The sequence below is a fragment of the Malurus melanocephalus genome, unplaced genomic scaffold (genome assembly GCF_030028575.1).
Source record: "Malurus melanocephalus ecotype Western Australia unplaced genomic scaffold, MMel_1.1 scaffold_2, whole genome shotgun sequence".
Lineage (NCBI taxonomy): Eukaryota > Metazoa > Chordata > Aves > Passeriformes > Maluridae > Malurus > Malurus melanocephalus.
The window spans coordinates 6,877,427-6,901,698 of NW_026623234.1; the positions used below are offsets into that span (position 1 = coordinate 6,877,427).

A 24,272-nucleotide genomic window follows, 5' to 3' on the forward strand; every position below is an offset into this window, starting at 1 on the left:
TCAAGTGCTGAGAATTCTGTGGAGCAGAGGAACACGATCTGCCAGAGGTGGCCAAAGAGGTCATTTTGATTTGAAGGATGAGCCCAGCAGGAAAACGAGGTGACATGTCATCTTGAGTGTCAATGTGATCCCTGGACCATCCTCGCTGACTGCATCACCTTTGGCCTCATGGTTCAGCTGATGCCAGTCCTTTGGTTCCTCATGGTTCAGCTGATGTCTCCCAGAGAAAAACAGCAGCTTGGCAGGTCACCTGCTGGCATTCTTTCACCTACTTTTTGAAGGTAGGAATGGAGTCTATTTTTGGAAGTGCTTTCAATTTTGCTGAGACACATTTTCTTTTAGMAGAAATGAGATAGGTACAGAACGATTAGCTTCCAACAGCAGGTGAATAATGTTTTGTCTTCCATTCTTGCTGGTTATGGCCAGGAAGGCTAGAGCTCATTACTTAATACAACTTCATTACTTAATTGTTTGTCTTGCCTTTACTCCACTTGCCTTGGGGGGATCACAGAGATAGAATGCTCTTCAGCCAAATCTGTAAGGACAAACTTTTCAACACTCATCAAACTGTTCTTTTTCAGCTTGCTCAACTGAATACAGCTTAYTGCTTCAGCTCTGAGCCTACTGTAGAAAAAGGAGTGAAAGAATGTGATGGTGCTAGCAATGGATATAGACAGGGGGAAGAACAGGCTGGCCTTCAGGACATTGTTGGGATACAGGCCTACATTTTTGTGGTACAGGCCTACATTGCTGGGGTACAGGTCTACAGATGATACACTGCCTCCTATTTCCCTTTCTTTTTAATTTATATACTTGATAGGGTTGCAAATGTGTGGCCCCAAGCAGCAGTCCCAAACTGCACCCAGCTGCTCCTGAGGTGCAGTGAGCTGCCAGCTGTGTCCAGGAAAGAACTTCCTAATGTGGCAAAAGCTCTGTTTCATACACCCTGTGAGTGAACCAGATGTTTATATACAGATGAAGTATTCCAGCATTGTTTTAATCCTTTCCTTACTTAGAGAACTGGAAGCATAAAAAAACACYCAGCAATTTTCTTTTAGCTGACGAACACTTGGAGTAGCAATTTTACAGATTATGCTTACTGGTCAAACTGATCCCACCTCCACTTTACASCTGGCAAAACAATTGAAAACTTCATCCCAAGAAACACTCAGGTGCAGCTGGGGCATGTTCTGCTTCCGCTTTAAGATTAGTGAGCACATCCATTAGTCCACAACTAGYGGATGTAGAAAGCAGAAACTGCACATTTCTTATCACTTGACAGATTATTCTACCCACTGAGCAGAAACTGCTGTCTACAGCCTTGATTCAGCACAGCAGGAGGAAAATGGCCTATGACAATCACACTACACATCTAAAACTCCTTACAACCTTAAAAAGGTAGGAGGAGAAGCAGGGACTGAGCAGAGCTGCCACTTAAAAAATGTTAAAGGAGCATTCTGGAGAAAACTGAGTTTTGCTAGAAAACCAGGATGTGCAATTCTTTTAATCTCCAGTTTGCATTTGTGGAAGATGTGAAACAAGAGGCAAATAGGAAAATCATGCAATAAGATCATTACATGCTTTCTTCTACTAGGGAACTGCTGCCAAATTCCCAGCATGTTGCCTTCTTTCTCGTGACAGCTATGTAATATCAATACATTTACTTACTGAGAAACCCACAGTTACCTCTCAGAAACACGGCTGAAAACCAAAGATAAATCAGCCCTGGTTTCTTAAAGAAAATGCAACATTTTTTTCTGGAAATATCATGTGGGCACATAGATTAACAATGATAATTGTAGACTTTGGGATCTTTTCCCCAGTAGATAGCATTAGGTCTSCAAAGAAGAGCAATTTATTGCAGTAACAAGGGCTTCAACACAGTCCCCACGTGTGACTGCACCACCTCTTTCTACCATTCCAATGGTAACAATGCTCCTATACAGTGGATTAGGTTTATATTAGGGTTGGGAAAAAAAAAAAACCAACACAATTTGCAAATGCAGTGAATGCAACCAAAGGGAGTGGGAAGAAATAAGGTTCAGCGCAAAGGAGCGAAACTTGCCAAAATTCTACTCACAGAAACGGCAAATTCAGGGAATCAAGTGAAAGGAAGAGGTGACATAAAGTGCAGATAAATAGTCCAAAGCTTGCTGAATCGATGCTGATTGAAATTGCAAGATTTCATTTCCTTTCCTGAAAGGAAGGAAATGAAATCCTGAAATCAGAGAACAAGTGGAACAAACACTCTGGAAAGGAGATAGCTTAATAATAATTTATTTTAAATTTCTAAATTTTTATTAGCAGAGAGCACTGTTCTTACACATCTTTTTACAAACGGATTTCAAAACACTTTATAAAGCCGAACTCTTGTTCCCACTGCCCTCACTAGGAATCTGAGAGAGAGACGTGAAGTGACTTGTCCGAGACTATTGTCCCTGAGGTGACGGCACAGGCCGGGCCGGGCCGGGCGGAGGAGCCGCTGCCGCCAGCAGAGGGCGCTGCGCCCCTTCCCAGCCCTCACGGCCCCTTCCCGGCCCTTCCCAGCCCTCACGGCCCCTTCCCGGCCCTCACGGCCCCTTCCCAGCCCTCACGGCCCCTTCCCAGCCCTCACGGCCCCTTCCCAGCCCTCACGGCCCCTTCCCAGCCCTTCCCAGCCCTCACGGCCCCTTCCCAGCCCTCACGGCCCCTTCCTAGCCCTTCCCAGCCCTTTCCCAGCCCTCACGGCCATTCCCAGCCCTCATGGCCCTTTCCCAACCCTCACGGTCCTCACGGCCCTTCCCAGCGCAGGGACGGTGTAGAAACCTCCCACTCTTTTTTCCTTTTACTTCGTGGGAAAGGAAGAAGGCCTCCACATGRCTTACCAGGGTCTCTGTTCCCCGCAGCCAAGCAGCTCTGCACATGTTCCATGCCGGGCTTCTCTCGCCGCTCTGTGACCCACAGAGAGAGCAATCCCGCAGCTGCCACCGCAGGGCAGCGAGGCAAGGACTGCTCCCCTGATCCCCCCGGGAGCCCGCTGTGCTGCATGACATGAGTGCTGCACATCTCACTGAGAAGTTTCCAGGGCTGCATCCACATGTATTTTCAGCTACCTGCGGCAGGAAGGAGGTGAGAATGCCCTGCAAGGCCGACTAGAAAAGCGTCGGGGGTACCTGAAACCTTAAGGGCAGCTGAATCAGCAGCAGTTAAAGTAGCCTGTTACAGAGCACCAGTTCTACTAGAATACAACATCTGTGAGACAGACTAGACACGTTCTGGTCCCATTTTGTGACATGCACTTATACAGAATATGACCTGATTTCTTCAGGTCAAGGTCAAAGATCTTGCTGTGTTCACTAGACCAGTGGACTTCAGCTAGAAGAAGTCCTAACCAAGCTGCCACAGGAAAAATATTTCTAACACCTTCTTGACCCTATATGCAAACATTACGTGGCAAAGGTCAGTCATTTCTCAGGTGTGAAGTTCTTCATCTTTCCAGTGGTCTGTTGGGTTTTTTTTTTCCTTTTCAAACCATGGTCAGAATAACATGCTAAAGATTAGGCTAGTATTTTGTGGCTCCTCCTCACCTCCCATTCATCATTACACAAGCTGGTGTTCTCAGCCATGTGTGATCCCTCCTACTGCATCAGGCTACTTCCCAGCTGCCTGGCAGGCCACAATCTGCTCTTCTCCCAGCTCCTGTCTGCCATTGAAGGCATATAACATTGCAATCTGAYAGCCATGAAAGCTGCCAAAATCCTACCCGACATGAGCCAGCACATCCTGAATTCAGTGCAGATCTTCCTATTAGCTTCATCCGGCATGCATCAGAAATCCTCATCACTGCTGAAAATCCTTTCCAAATCAAGGGGCTTTTGCTACCACCTAAGCAGCTCCCAGCCATCACAAGGCTGTACCCGGAACTGGATGCTTGGTAAGTGCAGTGACTGGAACATGCAACAGAATCAACCTTGTGGCACTCCAAAAGCCACTTGGACCTGGCAATGTCCAAGAGCTTTGAGTACATCYGAAGAAATCATGATGTAATGATGGGAGAAGCAGCTGGGGCCAAAATATTATGAGGCCAAAGAGAATAAYGAGTCCTGAAGCCAAGTTTCTGGCTCTGTCTTGGCAATAGCTTACTGCTTTCTTTTGCCTTTTTAAAAAAYATGGAGGAAAGTTGCCATGCACAAACAGTTCTTTAATTGTCTCTCAATATCCAATACTTGACACAGCAAGAAAAAACCTCTCCATGGAGACCATGCAGTCCTGAAACACATTGTGGAAATAGCTGTCAGGCCTCATGAATAAAAGGTGAATTACAAAGTGCATTAGAGTATCATTCTATCAGYTAATAACCTATGAAGGGGTTCTGGTTTTATCACAGACAATACTTACAAAAAAAGTCTTATTATGCCTAGCTCATCCTCAGGGAACACAGCAAGATTAGTCTCTCTGGGATAAGTGCAAGTGTTTTGTTTTACCCTGGCAAGAGAGAGTTATGACTTGCCTCTGCAAGGTTGTAAGGACAGAGGTGCCAAAGGGCTCAGCTGTGTAAATGGATCCTGTCCAGATCTTTACAAAAATACTGAAAACCTCAACTGTCATTTGATTTCTCTGTAACTCTCCTATACCTACCTGGTTTCAGCCACACCCTTTTTCACCTGGTAGTGTTCATCCCTGCTTTCCCTTCTTCTGCCAGGGGCTTGTGAATATCCAAGACACTTGCTCAGAGCATTGACATGCAGAAGAAAGGGAAATGCTCTGAAAAGCTAACCCAGGCAGTGGCCAAAAAGTGGAGGTGAAACTGTCTTGCAACTTGTCAGAGCACTAAGGGGTCTCAGACATGGTGAGAGGTTAACAGGGGGCTCCCAGGACAGAGCACCAGCTGGGAGCTCTTCATGCCCCCAGCACATCCCCACCTGCTGTCCTGTTGATTCCAAGGATTACTTGCAAGTCCCACACCCAAGACAACTGTGTGTGCCTCAAATCTGCCTTTCCCTCATCCTATTTTCTTTTATTGGGTTTTCCAGCTTCTCCAAGTGCACGTAGGATTTGGTAACCCTCCCTGTTTCTCAGGCCTCTCCTTCCAATTTCCCTGCTAGATGTTAGGTCCCCATCCCTTCCCCCATTGAAGGCGTTCTGGGCATGCACAGCCCTGCATTGTTCCACTTCCAGTGATTCTGTCTTCAACKTTTCTTCCCATATGTATCAAAGTGTCTGAAGACACTGCAAGACTGTTCAATAGTTTAGGTGTTCTCTAGGAGGAAAAGGAGCAGGTGGATGATGGAGACCGGATTTCACTTTGAAGATCGTAGTTGGAAAGCCTTTTCCATTCTACATCTTTCACTCTCAATCATCCTCATGTGTGGGCTGCATGCAATTCTGTCATTCACTGCTGTTGGCTCCACTTTCAACTGGAGAAACCCAATACTCACTGAAACAGCAGTGGATAAAACAGAACCTAAAGGACAGTCACCAGGCTATAAATTCCCATCCCTGAGTCAATGCATATTTTAAGCCAAATGAAAGAGATCTATCAAGAAAAGCTGAGARAAAACAGAAGCTAAGCTAATAGTCTGGTAGCTGGGATGCTTCACTGGAAGAAGCAAAATCAAATCCTTTTGTAGAGAGGAGGCAATGAAGCAGAGTCTTCCAGTATCCTGGATGAACTCTCTACCCCCACTGGGGTGTCTGTAAAAGGAGGTAATAAATGGCACTTTCACTGTCTCTGTTACTTTCTACCTACCATGTTCGTGCTAGAAACTTTCCAAAGCCTTTGAAGTGGCCATGAAGCCATGAAGTGCATGGATAAAAAAGACCCAGTGCRTACAAGCACCTGCTTATCCTACTGAAGGGCCATGAAGCAAGCTGCTCTCCCAAAGTTTCCCTAGGAATATAAATTCACARGATAATGAGTAGGTGAATGATTAAAGGACAGGAAATAAAAGTGTAAATAGGGAGCCAACCTTCATGACAGACGGAGTTCACCAGGGCAATACCAGAGGGATGAGTGTTGAATTCTGTGATGTTTCGTGAACTTCATAAATTACCTGGCAAATGAGTGAGTAATAAATGCAGYAAACCTCCCGGTGGCATGAGGATATGCTGAGTAAAACAGAAGGGTTATCTGTGAAGAGCTGCAAAACAACCATATGTTAGCAAGTGACAAGGTGAGAAGACAGCAGAAAAACTGCAACCTAGAAATTCAAAATAAAGGACMAGGGAAAAACAGTGCTGACCTCATTATATCAACATGGGGCTCTGGGGCCTGTTGTTAAAAATAATGTCAACTTAGTTTATGTTCCAAAGCAGTTAGAAAATTAAGTGTTAGGGATACTTTGTGAAGTTAGGGATACTTAGTGAACACTTTGGAGAATGTGAGGACAGCACAGCAGTGCATCTGCATCCCAAAGACTCTACACTTCTGGTCCTGCCATCTGCGGAAGGACTTAGCAGAAAGTTGAGGGCTTAGAGAAGAGCAGCGGGAAAGATTGAGAAGCGCTTCTGTACAAAAAGTAAGATTAAGGCCAAACTAAGATTGAAAAAGAAACAACTGAATGCTTTTATATACAATCCTGACTCCTCTAGTCAAGAAGTCTATAGATGCCCAGTGCTGAACACTGAGCTAGGCTGGCTTCCATCTCGTCCAGTACTACCAACCCTCGAGTCTGGAGGTGCCCCAGGTGGGGAATATTGCTTCACATCAACAAGAATACTAGGTCAAATAAATTAAAAAATATTTTTGGGGGATTTATTCATGTCCAGATAAAGATAACAAAGATTTTTTTCAGTTAAATAAGAATTAATTTATTGATATATCTGGTTTCAGAAATTAAACAAGAACTATCTCACAGCACAGATATGRTGGGAGCAGAAACTTTCAGCTGCCATCAGACAAGGTATTAAATATACAGATGGCTATGGACAGGCCAGAAATATAACATCCTATATCTCTCTATCTTGATTTTTTAAAAAAATAATTACAGAAGCAGYCTGGTTTTGTCTGTGCTGCTACATCATTCCCTGAAAATGTGTMAACAAATCCATTAGAACATTTTTCCTTGGCAGGAATGCAAATACACTATTAGGATTTAAGAAATATCTGCATGACTGGCTGTTAAATACATTTACAAGGCACTGAATAGTTTGATTACCAAGGCCTTATATGGACAAATTGTGGATTACTGTACAACTGTACCTACAGTTTGCCTGTCAGGTTGCTTCAGGTATGTGTTATCAGGCCAAGACCATAGAAAACTCAGAGGGAAGCAGATGGCACTAAGATTAAGGTTGCTACTAATTTTCAATGCCTTGATCTGTAAAGTAATTGCAGGAAAGGATTTTTGGTCATGCCTTACATCTAAGGCTTGGACCTCTCTGAGTACACAAAAGCAGTTCCATAATGAACCTGAAGATTGTGTGTGCTGAACTACTGAACAGCCACAGTGCCCGGTGCAATGGGATAAAAAGCAGGTCAGTCAGCCTTTCCTGAGCTCAGTCTGGACCCTTGGCCCAGGACCAGTGGAGCACAGAGCTGCCCTGTGCTCCTGGCAGGCCTGCCAAATTTGCTGCCATCTGGCACCCCACCTGCTCCAGGCCCTTGGGGAGATCTCTGCTGGACTCCATCAACCAGCCCTGTGGTGCCTCTGAAAAATCTAGACCCATTTTCTCATTTTGCAACATTTTCTCAGGTCCCAAAGGAGTCAAATTCTTCTGTTTTCTTTCCCAACCCAAACAGATGAACTGAAGTTCTGAAGTTCATCTGAAAGTGTGGCCCCTTCCCTTCAAACCTCCTGTGTAGGACTGATTCATACGAAGACCGTAAGTACAAAGCTATGTAAGGGGAAACCTTGCTGGTTTCCCCTTCACATGAGGACACATGTTAAGTTCAGAACCCAGTAGAAATTTGGCATTTAACCCACTTCAGCACCTGGTGAAACTGATCCAACATTTATCTGTATATTTTGACATTGCCACTTGATTTTTTTTTTCAAATCTGCCCTGTATATATCTACTAGAGATAGTCTATTTTAAAACAGATCAGACAGAAAGTTTCCATTAACCTCCCTCCCCCTTCCCAAAAAACCCCAAACCTCATGAAGCTTAAGCAAAATTTTCTGTTTTCCCACAGGCATGCTCCAAGACTACTCTGCCACTTCTTGAGAAATTTCAGTMAGAGAGAGATTGGTGTGTGCTTATGCACAGAGTTTTGTTCTGTCTCTCCCTTGTCTCATCATGAAATGATGGTTGGCATCTCACACCAAGGAGCCCCTGGTTTTTCCTGTTCTGCTTTCCTGTTCATCCCCTATGTTGCTGGGAAAACACTTCAAGGGCTSTTGTGCAGGACTGCTACAGCTCCTCTGGTGACTGTCGTGTGAAGAACCTGCCTGCCTTTTCTTGACCTCAGACAGGGATATCTTTACCTGCCAGCACCTTTCTCTGAGGCACTTCCCATCATTTCTACCCTCTACAGCCACAAAGACAACAGGATGCAAGTAATATGCCCAAAACTGCAGGATTTGGGGAGGACATCTTACAGCAAATCAGAGATCCATACTAGATGCTGCGATTCCCATGACTCTCCCCTAGGTAAGTTATGACCCATATTTTGACTAATAAAGATGGCTCACTCAGAAATCAAATATGGCTAAAAACTACAGGGGTTTAGTGGGGAATTGAGATCTAACTGCAAAATCAGACCAAACAAATCAGTGCTATGGAACTAATACTGGTTTGAGTGTTGTTTTTAGGCCAGGGAAGCACTGAAAGAAAAACCACAAMGATTTCTATGCTAGAGGTGYGTAACCTCAYCAAATTTTCATCAGGGAGGCAATTTCTTGTTTGGTGCTCGAACAGTTWGCAGAATATGGTGCAGCTCTCAGATATCTGCCCCCTATGACAGACTCTGTAGCTGACTAGATCAGTTAGAATACTTTATACATGGAAAAATTCTCCAGTTTAAGTATGGCAGAACACAAGAAAGCAGGAAGCGGCAAATACTCAGTAGGCAAGAAGCCAGTTCTATGTACTCCTCTCTGCCCCTTCTTTCTCCCTGGGCTGTGTATTGAGCCTGACCTGAGGAAGAACATTAAAGCAAAGGAGGTCACACAGCAATCTGCTAGTCAATAGTGCTATTAGGACTTGCAGGTTGTGGTGACTGACCAGTCTACCAAGGCATAATATGGACTAATGGCTTGTGCACAGCTTAAAAGCACCCTAACCTTTTCCAGAAAAATTAAGACGCTGTGAAGAATGTTAAAAGCAAATAGATGTGCACTTTTATTTTCCCACTTTTAGGATCAGGGGTCAGAAAGGAAACAAGAGTGAAGTGCCCCCTGTCTCCCATCCATGCTATGCCTGCAGCAGAAGCTGGCACAGCAGAGCTCCGGGCTGCTCCTCTGAGCAGAGCTGGACTGAGCCAGAAGCCTCGAGGGAGGAAGGGCCAGGCAAGCACACAGTGGCTSTTTCTGCTGAGAGTGGGCAGACACATTGCAGGCATTATCTTTGGCACGCTGCAATTTGGGCATGACATAACTTGTTCCTTCCATACAGCAGAAGTTATCACTGAGCCGCCCAGCTCCAGCTAGTCTTTTTAGGTGTGAGATTCAAAGACATGCAAATGTGCCTTGCTCCTTTCACAAAATAAGTGAGCAGTCAAGCTCTTCAATACAGCCAAGCGCTTCAATTGCTCTACTCAGTCTCGCCTTTCAGCTCAGCCACAGGCAGACACAGTTTCCCTGCCAAGATCATTGGAGTAGCCCCCTCTTGCTGTACCAGATCCCGGGAAGTGCAGTCAGTAGCCACCAGACAAAGCGAACGAACTACWGGAAAAGTGCAGGAGAGATGAGAGGAAGCGAGAGGAAGCAAGAGGAAAGAACAGAAATGAACTTTAAAACAGCACTAGGACAAGCTCCTGGGTTTTTTTGCCCCTGTGGTGTGCAATCTTTTTAGTTACTAGTTGGTGCAATTTGCCACTATCCTAACATGAGGTTAGGAAACTACATTTAGTAGTTGAGCAGTCCTWGAATCCATCCTAGATTCAGTCTCTGACTTCTTTGCGTGTCAACAGCTGATGGCTTCTTCAGCTGCCCAGAGCACCCTCTGCCTGCAGCACTTGTGTCCTTGCAGGCAACAGAGTGAAGGACARCTGGGGGCTCAGTTTAGGCCATGAATAAGCAGTACTGAGTACAGAACTGAGAAATCCCCAGAAACAAATCAGAAGTGGATTGCAGGAAGTTTATCAGTGCAGTGGAGCAAACAATGGTTAGCATCCACCAAGCTGCGGGGTTCTCCTTTCTGCCAGGCTCACTAAAGGGAAAATAGCAAATGTGGGTGCTCTGCTGCCACCTCCAGGCAGGGGACAGGTTGTGGACTTCAAAGGACAGTACAGACTCCTTTGTCACAAGATTTTGGAGGAATGTAGGCAAAACACAGCCCACAACTGCTGCTGAGGTTACACCTTTCTTCTAACAACCTTAACAGAAACCTTTTCATAATGAAGAAAGTAATGCATTGCCCCGGGAGACGATTCATCTCTATGCTCAGAGGTTTTTCTTCACGGCTCAACTGCATAAACTCCAGACCAATCGGCTAGACAAGAAACTTCCTGAAGATCTTTCTAACCCGAGTTATCTTGTGATAGATTATAAAATTCTGTAGCCCCCWGCCTTGTCGTTTGGAAAGAATGTCCAGATTGCTGCAGCACCCTGATTTTACTTCCCAAAGGAGTTCTCCAGTTGTCCACACTTTGTTGTGCCATGAACAGCCCAGACCATTTTAAATCACTCAGACACAAAAATCTGTGMAAAACAAAAGGTAGTTGTGATTCACTGAAATTACCTTCTGAAGGGAGACAGGTCCACCCACGCAAGCACAGGAGAAGCTGGAGAGAGGGACTTGCTTCCCAAGACCTTGCTTACTCAGTGAGGCAAAACTGCACAAGTTCTCCAGCAGCTCTGTCTCCCCAAAGCTGACTGTGACTCCTTATGCTGCTCCTGTACAAAGTGGGAGAGGATCTGCCTTTCCCAGACAGCAGCTGCAGCAGCTGGTCTTCCTTACAGAAAGGGGGTGTAAGTGGCTGCCATCAGCCACAGCCTGCCTTGGGGCTCCAGCAAGTCCAACTCGCACAAACTTCCAGCCCCACTCCCCTCAAGCCCAGCCAAAGCTGTTGGGTGAAAGGGATCTTTCTGCAGAGCTCTGAATATTTCTATGAGCTTCTTTCCCCCCTAGTGTTGCCTTAAAAAGCCCAGCAAGGATTTCCTCACTACAGCCATCATCAGGAAGAGGTGAAGGCATCTGCACAAGCCTCATCACCTCATTGTTCAGTTCCCATCCACTACAGCACAGCCCATGTCTCTGCTCCAACTGCAGCAGCAGAGCGGGGGCAGCATCATCCCCTCTCCAGGGAATCCAGCTTTGGATGCCATACCAGCAGTTCAACTGCAATCTCCTCTGTTGCCCTGCTGTCTTGCAGCAAAGTTGCTCACGTAACAAYATCATGCTGAACTGTCTGCCAGGAGAGAGCCAACTGCTTTAAAAGAGGATTTGTTAGCTGTCAGCCCAGTGGAAGGCACTAAGAGATGAGAGAATTACATAAAGGTTTTAAAAGCAGACAAGTCAACCCTCCCAGGCTGTGCCTGGTTTATGGGGACYTTTCCATCAACAGGAAAAGCTAGGGAAAAGGCTCTCACAATACTGCATTGGAACACAGCCTCCCACAGAAATAACAGACTATCACACAATAACCACGCTTTCTGAGTGTGTTGCATTTCATCCCACCTCCTCTCCCTTAACCCCACAAGGTCCCCTCATCCCCTTCCCAGCAGCCTCCCCTCTTATCCCTGCTCCTCTRTGCCTCACAGCTCACCCCTTACCACACCCAGTAACCACCCTGTGACGTGTTACCCACGCCCAGCACCACTTCTGGTAAGAGTATTATCCATCATGCAAGCTGCAGCCCCTCTATGGTGACACTCCCACACCCTGTTGGGAGATGCTGAGAGAAGGCAGACTTCTGCTGCTGTACCAGCCAATGCAGCTATCCAAAAATCTGTCAAAGGGAAACAGCACCTTTGCAGTGGAAGGTAACAAGGAATCCAAAGTTGCTTCCAGGAACATGAAACATTACTCTGTGGGAGAAATGGGTGAAACAGGGCAGGTGGCCCCTGTTATCCACACTGCTCCCACAACCTTCTGCTGAGGCCAGTCACTGCTCTGGCTGCAAGGAGATACCTGCAAGTTGAATCCTACCCTGGTCTAGGCTGACTTAATGCTATGTGTGGTGGAACATGGGCACCTCTGGTGTGAATTCATTATGAATGTGGACAGGGCAACTCCTTGACCTGAAGGAAACTTTCTCCAAYTCAATTACCAGGATCCAATTACAAATGGCAAAATAGCATCTAGTTTTCTTTCCAAGCTTCAACCTCAATTTTTCATCAGATGCTTCTATTTGCTCTTGCTGCTTCAGAGCGCTCTTGGTCCGGTAACTTCACTGCTAGAAAGAGATGAATTTTCTTTCCCCAACATGCCTTGTAGGGATTTATTCAGTGAACTGGAAGACACTTTCCTGCAGACTGACTGACCTAGTTCCACATTTTTGAGCTGTTTTGAATGCTGATCCAATGGGCCAAAAAAACATCTGTTCAAAACACTTTCAAGGTAATCTCCCAAGTGAAAGGTGGAGATCTGGAAAACAAAACAAAAGGATTACCTGCCCCACCCTCCCAAACCTAAAACCTGATGTTGCCTGCTCACAGGCGTGACTCTGGGATGCTGMAAACTGCGTGTGTCCTTGGGCAGATACGTCAGGACAGTTTGGTTTTCACCTAAATTAGCTTCAAAATAAGTTCTAAAATCCTGATAAATTATAAAAATCTACTGCCTCTCCTTTACATCACTCTGGTGAAGCCCAGAGTCACTGTTAAAGGTAGCAAACCCTTGAATATAGGGGAAGAAGATCCATTTGTGCAATAATACAAGTAAAAAGTAGAGAGATGTTGTATTTACATACCAAATAATGGGCCTCAAAGGGATAAAAATTAGGAATCTAATAGAGAATGGAACTCTTGTATCAATAAGCACTGAAAAAAGTGGTACAAGAAGAAAGCAGAAAGAAATGGACACCCTGGAAAGTCTGACCAAATTCAACAAAATCAGAAAATGGTTTAGAAGAACCTTTAAAATGAGTTTTATTGTCAGAATTTTACAAGTAGCCATCAGTGGCATCATACAAGAAGAACTCTGTTGCAAAACTCTAATAAATAGTCTGCCCCAAGTCCCAAAATATTTTTTGAAATAAAATAAAACCAAACTTAAAAATAAAAGAGAATAAAAGCAAGACTTCAGGATGCTCAGAGATGTTAGCAATATTTCCCATTTACAAATAATATCAGGCATTATATAAATCTCCTTCATACAAGTCATTAAAAAACCCATGACATTCTAAACCTTTACAAAAGCACTCCAGAAATAGTTCCAAAGAGATCCATTTCCATGACAAAACATTAGAGAAGAACTCCATGGGGATTAGCATCACAAATGAAGTTTGAGGTTGAAGTGTAGTGTGTACTTGTGTGCAGCAAGATTAAAGAGCGTGAAAAAGAGATTTGAAGAGAGCATGGAAGTCTGTGACAAGACTGTGCTGACRATTTTAATCTGTGTATTTGAGAAAGTGATAAAGGGGAGTGAGACGATGTTCTCAAAATTAACCCCCCAATACACTGCACTTTATGGAAGGCAATATTTACTAAGGTAATAACAATATCCAGAAGGGACTAGAAAAGGTTTCTCTGCACACTGCACAGTTCAATGCACTGCAGTGCTTGAAAGCTGTATTTTGACACCTAAAAGGTTTTCTGTAGAGGTAACACATTGTGGCAAGTTAGCTGTTCCTTCAACGAACAAGAAATTAACTTTGCTGGCATGAAGCAGTTTGGGAAATCTCATGCTAGGCAGTTTCACTGGGGACTGGGGAYTTCAGAGCTCCAATCCCATCCCAATGTTTTGTAAAATACACTTCTCTAATTCCCCTTYACATATTCCTCTATCTTCCATAGTAAAGGATTTATAAGATATCTCATGCAATAAAACACAACCTGAATAAACTTTTCTCAAATGTGCTGAGATTTGAGAAAACCAGAGAAACAGAATGGGAGGGTRGGTAATGACACACAGTGATGGTTTGTGTGTTTTTTCATGGAGACATTTCAAGGGAAAAAAAACCTTAATCTCTTTACAACTTCAGCTTAAGTCTCCTGCATATATGCAAGCAACAGACTCCCCGGAAGGGAAGGGGGCTGTACTTAACTGAGCACTGTTGCTGCATCGCTTATGTCTCAGCCTGCCTGACATGGTATGAACTGCAGCATGCCTGGTTTTGCTGTTTGTAAAGGTACTTGCAGCCATTGTTTCCACAGGAAACAAGGGCCACCAGAAATGCTAATGCAGTAGATGTGTGATAATATGCCTCACCCATGGCTCACCTCTCTAGTCTCTCTCTAAGCTGTGATGCTGGTTGTACTGTACCATACACTGTGGACACGCGCTCTCTGCGATGTATGGGAAGGTAGCACTAGTAATCAAGCGCAATTGCTAAGGAGACACCTAAAACATTGCATTACATCCCCTTGTCTGTGGCATACTTCAGAAAACAATGTTAGAAGAGCAGTAAAGGAAACATTTCTTTCTAATTTTCTAGATGTCATAATATTTGCCAAAGCTGCAAGGAAAAGCAGATTACCTGAAACAGAGAGAAAGGAGTTAATGGAAACGGAGGCAGATGGAACAGCAAGCCTGATCCTGGCCTCCAAATCATTTTGTACATAACAGATAAAGAGACAATGTGCAAAAAATAGACATTCACATTTTAGCAGTTAAACTTTTATTTTACCTTTTTAAAATTATTTACTTTGTTTTTTCTACAAAAGGCAGACATTGATTGTTGATCTGCAATTGTTCTGAGTGCGCGCAGAGATGCAAAAAAGGGTTATTGGAGGATGAAGAACAGGGAATTGCTCTGACTATACTTTCACATGTCATAATTAAGGTGGCATTAAAGCTTAAGTCCCAGTAATAATATTCATAACAAATAATTTTCTTCCCCGTACACCGTTCTCAGCTCATATCAATTGTGTTGAAAACCCATTCGGTGAATTTCTTCAGCTTTTCGGTTGCATTCTGGGATTCCTCCTGTAACCTCAAGTTGTCTTCCCGCAAATGTTGCACTTCAGCCTGAAGGCTGGCCTTGTCCTCTTTTTCCTTAGGCATAAGGAAAAATACAGATCTTAGGAAGCATGACCTAAAATTTCTGCTATCTATCTAGAGCAGCAAGAACCTCTTAAGAGAGCACAAGTCTCACTCTTAAAAGATTTCATGTGAAGTAACATGGAGGTTTATATCCAAGGGACATTAGTGACATTTCCTCACATTTTGCTTGCATGAACAGGATTTTTCTGCATTAAATTTTAGTACAGAAGCTGGCTCCCCACCTGGTCCAATAAAACTGGGTATGATCTGTTCTGTATGTACAAGTACTTTTTAACTAAGTAAAGGGTAGGGAATCGTCCTGCTAACACTTTCCCAGCTAAAAGACTTGGTCTCACTACAGCAGATCCTTCTTGGACCAAGTAGGCATTAAAACAATACAGGAAATTTCCCCAGCAGAAATTACATGTTTAGATAGCACTGTCAACTTTTCAACATAAGCGCGATACATTTATATGAACTAACTTCAAGCCTTTCGCAGTGTCACCTGAATTAGGAATAGAGGTACTGTGAATCACCCTCCTAATTTAAGCAGAGGAATCAAACGCCTACAAACTGAGACACCCATCCCATCTATGCATAATTAGAAGCCTGAGAAAAGTAGCAAAGAAATGTCTTTTTCTCATACGAGGATGAGACTGTCACAAGCTCTGGCACAGCAAAGCAGGATTACAGAGTTATTAGCACCACCAAGCACTAAATATACGTCTTACAAATCCTTCTACAGATGAAATGCTTACCTTCCTTAAATCTTCCTGCAGCATCTTCAGCAAACCTTCCAGTTGGTCCACTTTAGAGGCGAGAGTTGGAGGAGATTCTTTACTGTTGAAAGTAGGAAACAAGAATAGGTATTGATATGATTTATTGTCTCCAAATGGCGTAGCTAACAGCTTTGTCTATACCAAATAGCTTTATGAAGGTATGCACTTGGGTACAGCAAGAATTCACAAAATGAACATTAATAAAGAGTACAGAGAACACAYGCAGCACATTAAACAACAGAACAAATTCAACTCGTGATTAATTGGGGCCATCCCATCACTTGACTTCTTTCTACTTGAACTCATTGTATGTGTCTTGAATTACCATTAATTTGGACCGGTTCATGAACATCTTGGACAAGAAAAAGGCTGCAAAAAGGTTCAACTGGACTTCTAACTCTTCTCTTTTCACCTCCCACCTCTATCTTCATGAGAACTTGCAAAGAATTCTTACCTAAAGCCTGGAGATGGCTTCCAAATAAAGATATTCTTATTCTTTCCCTTGGTTTATAGCTGAGGAAGCCTCCACATTTGGTGTCTTTACTTACCCTGTATAAGGCTTTATCTGTGCAGTTAGCTGGTCCTCAACCTGATCACTACTGGAAGCAGCACTCACAGGTCTGTGATTTTCATCAGCAGCAGCAAAGAACGAAGCTCGCTGAACTGAGAAGGCAAACATACAGAGAAAAACAATGGCAGCAGTAATGATTATTTGTTCATGCACAGCACAACAGCTACACTGCAGGATCTCAGCAATTTCAGTCTGTTTCAAGCAGGATAAAGTGATGATATGACATACCGAGGTCCACTTGAAAGAAGCAAACTGGCAATGCAAGTGTTTGAACCAGGTTTTCCACTGTACTGGATTCAAGAAGCAAGCACTGGCTCTGGCACAAGCAGCACTGTGCAGACCTTCCCGGGTACAACTGCATGACATCACCCAATAACTAAGTAACGATATTTTGCTTCCTTCACTCCATAAAAATCCCTTCATCTTGAGGAAAGAAAAGCTCACTGTGCACAATTTGACCAACATAATTTTTCAGAACCTGAAATTTTTTTCTTTATGCCTTATAAAACATTTTCAGATTGAAAGGTGAAACCTCTTTCCTGCCATGTGTATATATTTCTTGAGCTGTAACTGTCCAAATGTTTTAACACATCTCTAAATCACTATCACACGCTATGTGACTATAAGATGACTGCTCCTACCTCTGGAGTCTCTTAGCACAAACAGCAACATGAAGACTTCTAGCTTAATAAATTAACCTCAGCAGTTGCTGGGCTCTCACTGGAAACAGAAGAGTATTGTCTTTTTTTGTTTGGCAAATTTTTGTACTAAAGGTTGGTGTAAACTTGGGGATCTAGGCAGTTTTTCTTTCAGCTGGTACAGATACCACTATTTGTGTAACTTCAGGGGCTTGTGGTGAGGATACCAATCAATGGTGTAGAAGGGGTGTCCATGATCACAAATCAGAATTCAGGCTCCTTGGTATGTGCCAATCCCTACTGTCACCTGGCAGAGACTAGACACTGGGACTATACTGAGACCAGACAACCAATGACCAACAGGATTATACTGAGATCTTTTTCCAAGTCAAATTTGAATGCATTTTTATAGCAGTGCCATGAAGCTGCCAGCTGATAAATTTCTCCAGCTTTTCTTCATCTGAGCTGTCAGTTTGTTATTTTGACCACAGTGACTGTGTTCACACTTTTAAAGAGAAACACAAATGAGTCTGGGGCCTACCAAGTGAGAAATTCAGGTTAATGAGGACAGTCAAATAAATCTCACCAAAAACCAGGGGATCCTTTAAAGAGAAACTGCCAGCCACAGGGAAATGTGTTAAAACCTGAGCTTCACCCATATGTGGTGATGAAAAAAAAATCACTACAAATTCATCTCCTCTTGAGGACCACAGCTTACTTTGAGTACTCTTCCCCAAGACTGCACAGCAGAGATATGAGCCAAGCTGCTTCTACAACTCCTGTGGCAACAGAGCAGAGGACACAAGTAYATCTTGAACACCCACGGAGACATGCACTCTCTTAATGATATGTAAGGCTACTACCATAAAACAGCCAAGAAATCAAGTTACTTCACCTTCTCCAACCATGCTGAATAAGGTCTAAAAGATTCAGSATCAGTGAAAACACTTCATGAAGGTGGGACAGCATTTATGCAGGTATTAGGAAAGGGCACTTCTGTTTAACACACCTAGAAGATTTTTCCATTGGATTCTAGGCAGGTAAATTCTCTTTGGTCTAAACTACATTTAATTTTAAATTCAAATAGATCTAGGCAGTTTACAGTTCTCTTCAGTTTACTAAGCGTCATGGTGATGGGAAACGCCACAGGATGAAAACAACATTTACGTGCAATTCTATGTCTTTGGGGTATGCAAAGGCAAGAATGGCAATAAAAAAGTATATAGCAACAAGGCATATTTCCCAAATTATCTTGGTAGCAAACTTCASCTGCACTACATATATTTCTTGCTAGTGCTGTAAGCAATCATTAGTGCGCTTTTCCCCTACTGTGACTTTATGTTTGCACTTCTGTGCTGGATGTCTTGTCCATACCAGCCGTGATATCTGCAATTGCTTTACATGTAATGAGAAGTGGCCAGTTTCACAGAGATTTGGTCAAAYCATATCACGGGGAATTCCCAAATGAAGAAATAGTATCTGAGTATTACATACGAAGTATCAGGCTCTTAAGACTTCAGTTGATATTTTAAATGAGCATAAGCTTCTGACTAAGTAGAAAACCAAGAACAACAAAAACAAAAGTCAGGATTAAAACAAACCCAACCAACCACAAAACCCACAGTCCTTAATCAAGCATGCACAAAGACCAGCTTCCTAACCTAAGTATTATATTCTGAAAACTTACCTTCAAAAGCTTTGGCAGCATCTACCAAGTTTGACCAGTCCAGATCAGAGGCAGAATCCGGCAATGGCATAAGACCAGGRTCTGGCATGGGCTGCCGTCTCTGCTCCTGTATATCTGTGAGGGAGCTGTCTGAGGCAGAAAACTCTCCTAGAGCGATGCAAAATAGATTAAAAATTCCATAAAAACACCCCAAAGATTCCTTTCTTAATAACTATTGCATACCYTATTGTTAACTTTTCTGGCACAGCACTTTTGGAACCGAAATTCAGAAGAATGTTCGATCAACTAYAGTTCAACAGATACAGCCCTTTACAAATCGATTTTCTAAAACCAGGACTTTCATCTCCTTCTTAACCTGCCAGATTCTGTGCAGTTGAGTGCTTCAAAATCCAATCTCTGACTCCCCAGCACTAGGACTGGGAACAATACTCTTCTACCCAACAATTCTTGCCTCTCTCCACAAGCTGAAGATACTTTAGAGGGCTCTGTCGCTTGCTGGGGCTCCTACAATCCCTGGCACCTAYTTCTTCTGTAAAAAAAMCCAAAAACAAACAACTGTGGGATTTTTCCTTCCTCTTTATAATCTTGTAAACCAATAGGAGCCAACTTAAGCCTACCAAGATGAATCACACAAGAAAATCCTTAAAATTACGTCCAGAGCATTGCACATCTCTCAGCAGTTTAGTGAAACCTTCAGATCTTTACTAAAAAATAACCACACCCACCTGTAAGCTGGTACATTTCACTGTGGAAAAAAAAACATCAGCAACCTTGAAAGAAGGATGCAAAATCCCTGTAATTTTAGTGCAAATTAAAGCAACAAAAGTGAAACACATATTTTCACCACCAATTAGGGCAATACCAAACTGCCAACCAGGAATTATCTACTTTATTTCAGTTTACTGGCTCGACAATCATTAAATGTGCAATGCCTGTTCACATGTGTGAGCTCAGAAGCAGCAACAACTTCCTTTCTCATGCCCTCTGTCAGGATGTAAAGAAAAGTCYTGAAAACCTTGTAGGTTTAGAAGAGAGAGATGTAGGGGTGAGAAGATGGACAGGGCCCCTGGGGAGGAAGCTGCAGAGAARATTATAGTGAAGAGTCTGCTTGCATCAGAGAGGACAGAAAGACAATGTGACAGGTGGGATACAATCCCAGAATGCTTTATTTTCCCTCCCTTTTTTTTTTTTTTTTTGACAGTCTAATAACTGTATAACTTCAATTAACTGAAATAATTTTGTAAGAACTTCAGCAAAATTAAACTGCTGGCTGGGGAACAGTGACCAGAAATGCTACAGTGCATTCACTTCTTTGCTTAGAACTATCTATTTTTTTTTCCCTGTTGTCTTTGTGTATTCACTTTTTGTAAGTGCAATTTCAGTTCAATATTAACACTGAGGATTCTTCTCTCTCGAAAGAGTTAATCTGGAAGCTGTTAACATGAAAAGATTGCCAATTAGTGAAAAGATACACAGAATTAGATGAAAATCCAAGTAAGTGAAAAACTACCTGTATTAGAAGTGTGAGCTGAACTGTTAAAGCAGATGAGTAAACATGAACATATTTAGCTTTTTTCCCTCTTTAAAAAAATGGAATCTTTGAATTCAAAGGATTTTGAACAAATGGAAGCCAAAAAATACTTGTGGTACTAAATATCTAGCTTACTTAATCCTTTTCTCAGCAAAGTGTGTGTGGGAAGACAATTTGTGTGCCACTCAAATAGCTGGTCCTTTTATCGCGCAGCCCCTACATTTTACAGAAAATGGAAAATCTTGTTTTGTTGACGAGGTAGAAAGGGTTATGTGCTAAGAGGAGTTACCAGCTTGGTGTGGAAGAGAAATGACAGCAAAAAAAAGGTTTTTGTAGTTTTCTTTTTAGAAAATGCAGGCATTTAAATGAGAAGAGACCAAGGGCTGCTTTCCAGTTGTACTCAGATGGCATCATTAATCTTCTGACCCCAAGCCCTCAGAAACCACATCTGCCATCCAGTTACAAGCAYAACCAAGTCTGCAAAGTTATTTTATTGCATATGAAAAATAGAAAGGAAGAGAGCTGAGTTTCCTAACTCTTATGCAAGAAACACGTTATACAGACACAACAGCTCATGAAAATGTCAGGTTCAACACTGAAAACTGATGCCTGGTGATCACAGACAGAGGAAAAGAATTTAAAATAGATTTCTTCATCAGTCTTCACTGTCAAATGCATCCTGTGTAGCTAAATACAGACTGTGCTCAGAGCCCACTACAGTGAATTSAATCTATTGATAACCTTGTATTTTTATCTTGAAACATACTAGAACATGAATAAATCAGAGCAGATATGCACTTCTTCAGAAAACACTGCAGAATCCTACACAGAGATCTACCTCTATTTCTGGAAAACACACTCAGTTATGAAGTACAGTGGGAACCTGTGAAAATTGCTTTTCTCACTAACTGAGACATTCACATGAAGCAACATACAACCYATCAAATAATCATACTGAGACTTTTTAGTAAACTAATGGGGCAAACCTGAATGTCTCCTTGACAGCACTTTACAAATAATGTTTTCTGGTTAGCTGAGTGACTAAAGTAATTCAAGTGCTATAAAACAGATAGGGTAAGGGAATGAATTTTAAAACAGTTGGCACAATAAAAGCTGTATGTGGTATAGCTGTATATCCAAACGTCCACTAGTATTTATCTGCTTTTGTAGCRTTACTTACCTAACTGCATTTTGTTCCCATAATCCCATACTAAAGGCATTGACACCTAAAGTTCTCTCTGGTGGCTAATGAGGCAAACAYTATTTGTCCATTGGTCCACCTGGTCTAGAGAATCTTGGAAGAAAKAGCAGAAACTTGCAGCCAGTGAGGCAAATTTCTGTGCTCCCTCCACATGGCAAATGCATGACCAATCATGCCATTTTACACCCACTGAAGTGAGRGAAAAAGAATTAAATTCCTGTCCTGTTTTATATTTTCAGTCACATGACTAGACTCTCCTCATTTTATCTAAATCAAGACGGAACTACTCATTGCTGTAACAAACATCTTCCCCCAAGATGATTCACAAAGGATTCCTCTGAAAGTTGAAAAATGGGAAATATAYTTACCATGCAGTGATTTCATTCCCAAAGTATACGATGGTCTCCGTAATGGCAGTGACTTTGGGAGAGAAGGGTAGGTGCTGGTGAATAGTACATCATTTGGCATGGCTTGGTCCAAGAGCGAGGCCCGCGAGGTGAAGAAGTGGTCCCTTTGACCACTGTAAATACTCTCATCTGACAAAGTCCTTTGCAAGGCACGCCTTGTGGTAGGAGTGCTGGGAAAGGGAGACTGACAGGACAGAGTGTGTGACTATACATGAACAAACACAAATAAAAAGAAAGGAGAAAAAAAATAATCAGTAAAGAAACTTCSGAAATAATTTTTAAAAAGCTTTTTTTAAAGCAAGAAACAAGTGTTAGCATAGCATTTTTTTTTAGAGTGGACAGAAAAAAGAACTAAAGGAATTGTCTTTTAAGGAGATTATACCTAGGTAACATATACAGATCTTTTTTACACTATCTCACATTGTAACTTTTAAACACCCTTTAAACTTATCCTGAAGTGGAAACCTCAGGCAGCCCTTGCTGACTCCAGAGCTGCCATGCAGCTGAGAAATGGATACAGAAAGAGCCTGAATGCTGCACAAACCAGAGTTCTTCCATTGMCCATGGGAGCCTGCTTTCCTGCAGGCAGAGCACCAGTAAATGCCGACTAACTGTAAATCTCCAATTACTGAACAACTAGGAATACCCACCACTGCTGTGAGTCTTCAGAAGCATTTGAATCAAAAGTAAGTAAATAGTCCCACGAGTAAGAGAGATGGTGTCTTACCCCCACYATCATCCCAGCTTCCTCCATGCTCCACACAGGATAAAGCAATGCTGAGGTAGCCTGGATGGAGTTAGATGCCCTCAGGTCAGTGCCAGAGAGCGGCTATTCGTGACCATTCCCACCAGCAGAGACACTGATTTTCATGAAACCTAGTAGCAACATAGCTATCTCTAAGGCATAACATTTCTTTACAGCTTGGTTGAAATTGRTCCAAAGGCTTTCATTGTGGAATTTTTACAGAGCCCCATTTGCTTTGTGAGTTTAAACACAAAAAAAGAAAAAATGGGTTTTGCAAAAAGAGCAGTTAAAAACAGAGTTGCTCATCTGCACATAAAAACAGTCCTTTCTTCTTGGAGAGAGGAAAATAATGTTTAAACAGACAGTATTCTATTCCTGTGATCAAAATCCTACTACAGGGTGGGAGAAGACCATGGAAGAGGGACTATTGATACACARGAAGACAATCTGCCAATCCCTTCACCTCTTATAATTTTTGAGAAGATAGAACATATCTATCTTGCTGAACATATTTGTTTTATGATTAAGAATACAAATTATTAAGATTACTTCCAAAATCCTGCTACCATCAAAAGACAAGGAAATAAAGAAGCCAACTTTCTATTGCTCATGCCTGCTTTGTATTATSAAATCCTCCCCTCTTGTGTTGCCTCTTCCTTACCCATCATAATATGAACCTGCATATACTATTAACACTACAGAAATKACAACTTCTGTTACACAGCTGTCACTATGTCATATGGAAGACTGAACTGCATTTTTTTTTCTGATAATGAAAAGTTCTGGTACCAGAGCAGGGGAAAGAGAAAAAGAAAAGGTATTTGTCTGAGAAAATACAATGTCCAAATAGTAGGTAAAGAGATAAGGAAGTCTGGGGAGGTAATACAAAAATGCACAAGACACACAAAATCACAGCCCAGAACAAATTATACCGGCAAACCAAGTCTTTGTCAGTCAACAGACAGAAAGGAGGAAGATTTTTGGTACAGTGAACTAATGCACACCATTATAATTTTTTTCTTTTTTTTTTCTTTTAAAGTGTCAAAAAAATTGATGCTGTAAGACTTTTTTTGTAAGATGAAATTCAAGCCACACAGTGGGCAGAATTAACAGTTACTTCTAAAATGRAAAAGATGCAATTTATTGTTGTGACAGAACATTTTCAACTTGCTGAAATTTATCAAGAGTGCAACCAGGAAATAAAGATCAGGGTAAGAACTGATTCACTAACACCAAAGCAGAAAAATAGCAAATTTGGGAAGATATACACTTTTCATGGTCATCAGATCACGTCTTTTAAACAGACTGGAATATCTTAGAATAAGAACAATTCCCTTGCTCAAAACAACCAACAGRAGGTGTTCGCATCACCCCGTCCCAATCCCCCTCAGAACTATCACAAACCAAAAGAAAAGGTATCTTGCCAATGACAAGKTTTTTTTATCTCTAGCCTCAAAAGCAATATCTCAATCTGTATATAGAACC

At 42.4% G+C, this 24,272-nt stretch overlaps 1 protein-coding gene across 4 annotated transcripts in view; it reads right to left on the reverse strand.

Annotated features, from left to right (window-relative positions):
* Positions 1 to 13,155: 13,155 nt before the first annotated feature.
* The window catches only part of SIPA1L1 (signal induced proliferation associated 1 like 1), a 191,723-nt gene continuing 180,606 nt past the window's right edge, over positions 13,156 to 24,272 (reverse strand). For all 4 annotated transcript variants that reach the window (XM_057366751.1, XM_057366728.1, XM_057366737.1 and 1 more), the window contains 5 exons: positions 22,004 to 22,247; positions 18,904 to 19,050; positions 16,556 to 16,670; positions 15,987 to 16,068; positions 13,156 to 15,240 (listed from right to left, as the gene is read on the reverse strand). In XM_057366751.1, coding sequence (XP_057222734.1) covers positions 15,097 to 15,240; positions 15,987 to 16,068; positions 16,556 to 16,670; positions 18,904 to 19,050; positions 22,004 to 22,247 — 732 coding nt within the window. In that variant the 3' untranslated portion in view covers positions 13,156 to 15,096. The remainder of the gene's footprint in view (positions 15,241 to 15,986; positions 16,069 to 16,555; positions 16,671 to 18,903; positions 19,051 to 22,003; positions 22,248 to 24,272) is intronic.